Genomic DNA, 3,717 nt, shown 5'->3' with positions numbered 1-3,717 from the left:
GACCACCTTACTGCAAATTGACCTGAAGAAAAAACACAATTTAGTTATTGCGCTTCTTACTTTTTCAGGCAGAATAGAACGTATACCTATTGGTAAAAAATGTTCCATTATAACATGGCAATCATGCGTCTTCAAACTCTTTAACTTGAGGTCTTTCATGGACACAAGTCTTCTAATATCTGATGAGTAGCCTTCTGAAACTTTAACTTCACCGAGGAACTTACACAATGTTTTCTTCTCCTTTCTAGATAGAGTGTAAACAGCAGGTGGCAGATATGTTCGTCTTCCTTTCGTCACGGGTCCCAATTCAGTTCTCATTCCCATGTTTACCATGTCCTTCCTTATGTTAATGCCATCCTTAGACTTTCCTTGTATATTGAGTAACGTACCGATAACGTTGTCAAATACATTTTTTTCAATATGCATAACATCGAGGAAATGTCTTACGTACAACGACTTCCAATATGGAAGTTTAAAAAAAATTGACTTCTTCTTCCACCCACCCTTGACAAGTGAATGTGCAAAAGGCTTGCCAAACTGAGTGCTCACATCTTTCACCTTTTCAAAAATTTGATCACCTGACAAAAATGGCGGGGCTGTACGATGTTCGGCCTTTCCATTGAATGCTTTTCTCCACCCACGGTAGTGATGATTAGAATTTAATAATCTACGATGGCCGAGAAAGACATTCTTTTGACAAAGCTCCAATCGTGTCGTATCGGTTTCATCTTCACAAACAGGACACGCTTTTTGACCTTTATTGTTGTACCCGGATAGATTTCCGTATGCTGGAAAATCATTAATTGTTCCAAACAACATCGCCCTCAAGTTGAAACTTTCTTTCCTATACCCATCGTAAACCTCCACACCGTTCTCCCACAAAAACTTTAAATCTTCGATTAAGGGTGCCAGAATCACAGGCCATGTGCTATGCGAGATACTTTGAATACCATGCGGGTTCATTCCATCAGTAGACAATGACAAGCGAAGGTTTCTTGCTTCTTTTCCAAATTCAGGATAATCAGTATCAACTTTCATCCACTGTGGTGAGTCTGCCGGATGTCGCAAATTTCCATCAATAATTCTTTCATCTGCATGCCAAGTCAAGTGTCTTGAATCGGTTTCACTACGATACATGCGTCTAAATCTCGGAATTATAGGAAAATACCATAAGACTTTGGCCGGAGACAACTTTTTCTTATATCGAGGGGCATCGCATTTAGGACACTCATTCAACGCTGCATACTCATTTCGAAACAAAACGCAATCGTTTGGACATGCATGTATCTTATCATAGCTCATGCCAATAGAGGACAACATCTTTTTGGCTTCATACGTTCGATTGGGAAGAACATTATCCTTTGGTAGCATATCTTTCATAAGGGCTAATAACTCTGTGAAACTTTTATCCGACCATCCATTGTCCGCCTTTAAGTTGTACAACTTTAACACCGCAGACAATCTTGTGAATTTTGAACAACCATCATACAACAGTTTCTCTACATCGCTTACCAACATCTCGAACATTTTGGGACAATACTCAAGATCTTCTTCAAGCGCTTCTGCAATCTCTTCGACTCGATCGCAATCGTATGTGTCTGTGCAATCGTCGTTTGAAGCAGACTTCGTATTACACCTCGACTCAACATTCCTGTTACTTTTCTCACCATGCAAACTCCAAACTGTATAACTTCTATCAATTCCAAACCGTAGTAAATGCGATGCCAACTGTTTCCCGTCAACCTTGTCCCCATAACAGCAACCCAAGCAAGGACACGGCATTCGAATCGGGTCTTTGGAGTGCGCAACCGCAAACTTAACGAATTCCCATACCCCTTTCTCGAAATCTTTCGATAATCGGTCTGAATTCATCCATGTCTTATCCATGTCTTAATTAAGCTAAACAAAAACGATCAAACTTTTCACTCTTCACAAGTAACCCCTATGGCGAATTCAATTCACAAAGTTAGCAAGTTCATCACTTAATGATTAACGAAATTGACATCAAGAATATTCCACATGTCGGAATAATGAGTTTTACTTAATATAATCTAAAAGTTACAAAGTTAGTAAGTTCATCACTTAAAAATTAGAGAATATTCCACATGTCGGAATAATGAGTATTACACTACACCAATGAGAATGACACAAAGGGACATGGCAATTCAATTGTTAGTGTTTTGTTCTGTTTTTAGTTTGGAATCAGAGAAAATAAGCCACAGGCTGGTAGGGAAAAATTATGTTACAGAACTATTAGATTTAACATGCAACCTCTCTAGTCTACCACAAATATATTATAACATAAACCTCTCTTATATCTATCTATTAAAACAATATTAAAACAGTACATCTATCACTCATGTTAAAACTTCAATACATTAAAACATTAACACAGTTTAGAATCTATCACTCATGTTAAAACTTCAATACATTAAAACATTAACACATTAACATATTACTTTGGCGAGAGAGAACAATTAATTACCTGTATAGTAGTAAGCAACTTCTAGACCCACACAATGTAAGATTCTTGAAAACGATCAAACTTTCACTCTTCACAAGTAACCCCTATCTAGCAAAGATATTCCTGAAAAAATATAAAATAAAAAACTTAATTGAAGAGTATAAAATGACATGGATAGACAAGCATTTTTACATGTGTAACCTCTCTTTTAACATAGATCATTACATCTTAATATATTGGCACAGTATAATTTATGAACATTTCCAACTCAAATATGTCAGGTTCATTATTCAAAACTCTTACAACTAAATCATACATCAAAACTATATCTTTCATGAATTACTACTACTTTCAATCTCAACTTTACCCATTTCTTCATCATCACCATCAACTTTCTTCTCCTTGCTCAAAACAAAAGCTTTCTTCTCCATTTTCCTCTCTTTGCAATCATTGAAATAAATCACACAAGCCACCCATTTCAATGTATTCATCACAGTAAGAACACTAATTTGTAGAAAAACTCCACTACCTCCTTTATAGCATTCAAAGTAGATACAAACCAACCTTAAAAAACCTCCAAAAACAAAGAAAACAAGCATCAAAACAAGCCGTCTCTTCTGATTACCACTTCTAAAGTAACAAGAAACTCTCATAGCTCCAATCCCATGAAAACCCTCCAACACTGATATCACAATACTCATTTCCCAAATAGCACTCCATTCCAAATACACCATCAACAATTTCCCTATAGCTCCAAAACAAATCGTTCCAAATATCATGTAGCACCAAAAAGTACTAGCCAAACCGAAACAGTTACTAACTATCCATGGAAATGCAATTAGAAGACAATTTGATAATACAAGTGTATGCAAAGAAGTGGCAAATGTTCCTTTCATGATAGATACATCAATTGAATTCTGAAACATGTGTTTCAGACTCATTTTGGTTTTCTCTTCTGAGCTTATAAGCTTTGAAGCTAAATCCATAGTTAATACTTTAGAAAAGAATTCTAGAACATGAAGAGGGACTGAGTAAATCAGTCCAAGTTGAATCAAAAGGTAAAGATGAGATGATTTTTGGAGTTTGAACTAAGATTTGTTGAAACAATGTTTCAAAATAAAGCATGAGAAAAAAGAAAGGGCATACAGGTTACACAGTGATACAATCGTAAATGAAGAAAACATGAAAATGGAAGAACCTTTAAATCTGGGCAGCGATGAGTTCTTCTCTTCTAGGAAGCGATTCTTCTTCGT

General features: G+C 36.1%; 1 protein-coding gene across 1 annotated transcript; it reads right to left on the bottom strand.

Annotated features, from left to right (window-relative positions):
• Window positions 1-2,796: 2,796 nt before the first annotated feature.
• On the bottom strand, window positions 2,797-3,450 carry LOC131642193 (uncharacterized). The gene has a single exon (XM_058912464.1). It carries the CDS (start codon window positions 3,448-3,450, stop codon window positions 2,797-2,799), a length of 654 nt encoding a protein of 217 aa, XP_058768447.1.
• Window positions 3,451-3,717: the final 267 nt, after the last annotated feature.

This window comes from Vicia villosa, unplaced genomic scaffold, assembly GCF_029867415.1.
Source record: "Vicia villosa cultivar HV-30 ecotype Madison, WI unplaced genomic scaffold, Vvil1.0 ctg.004612F_1_1, whole genome shotgun sequence".
NCBI classification, from domain to species: Eukaryota; Viridiplantae; Streptophyta; class Magnoliopsida; order Fabales; family Fabaceae; genus Vicia; species Vicia villosa.
This window is presented reverse-complemented; position numbering and strand designations above follow the sequence as displayed.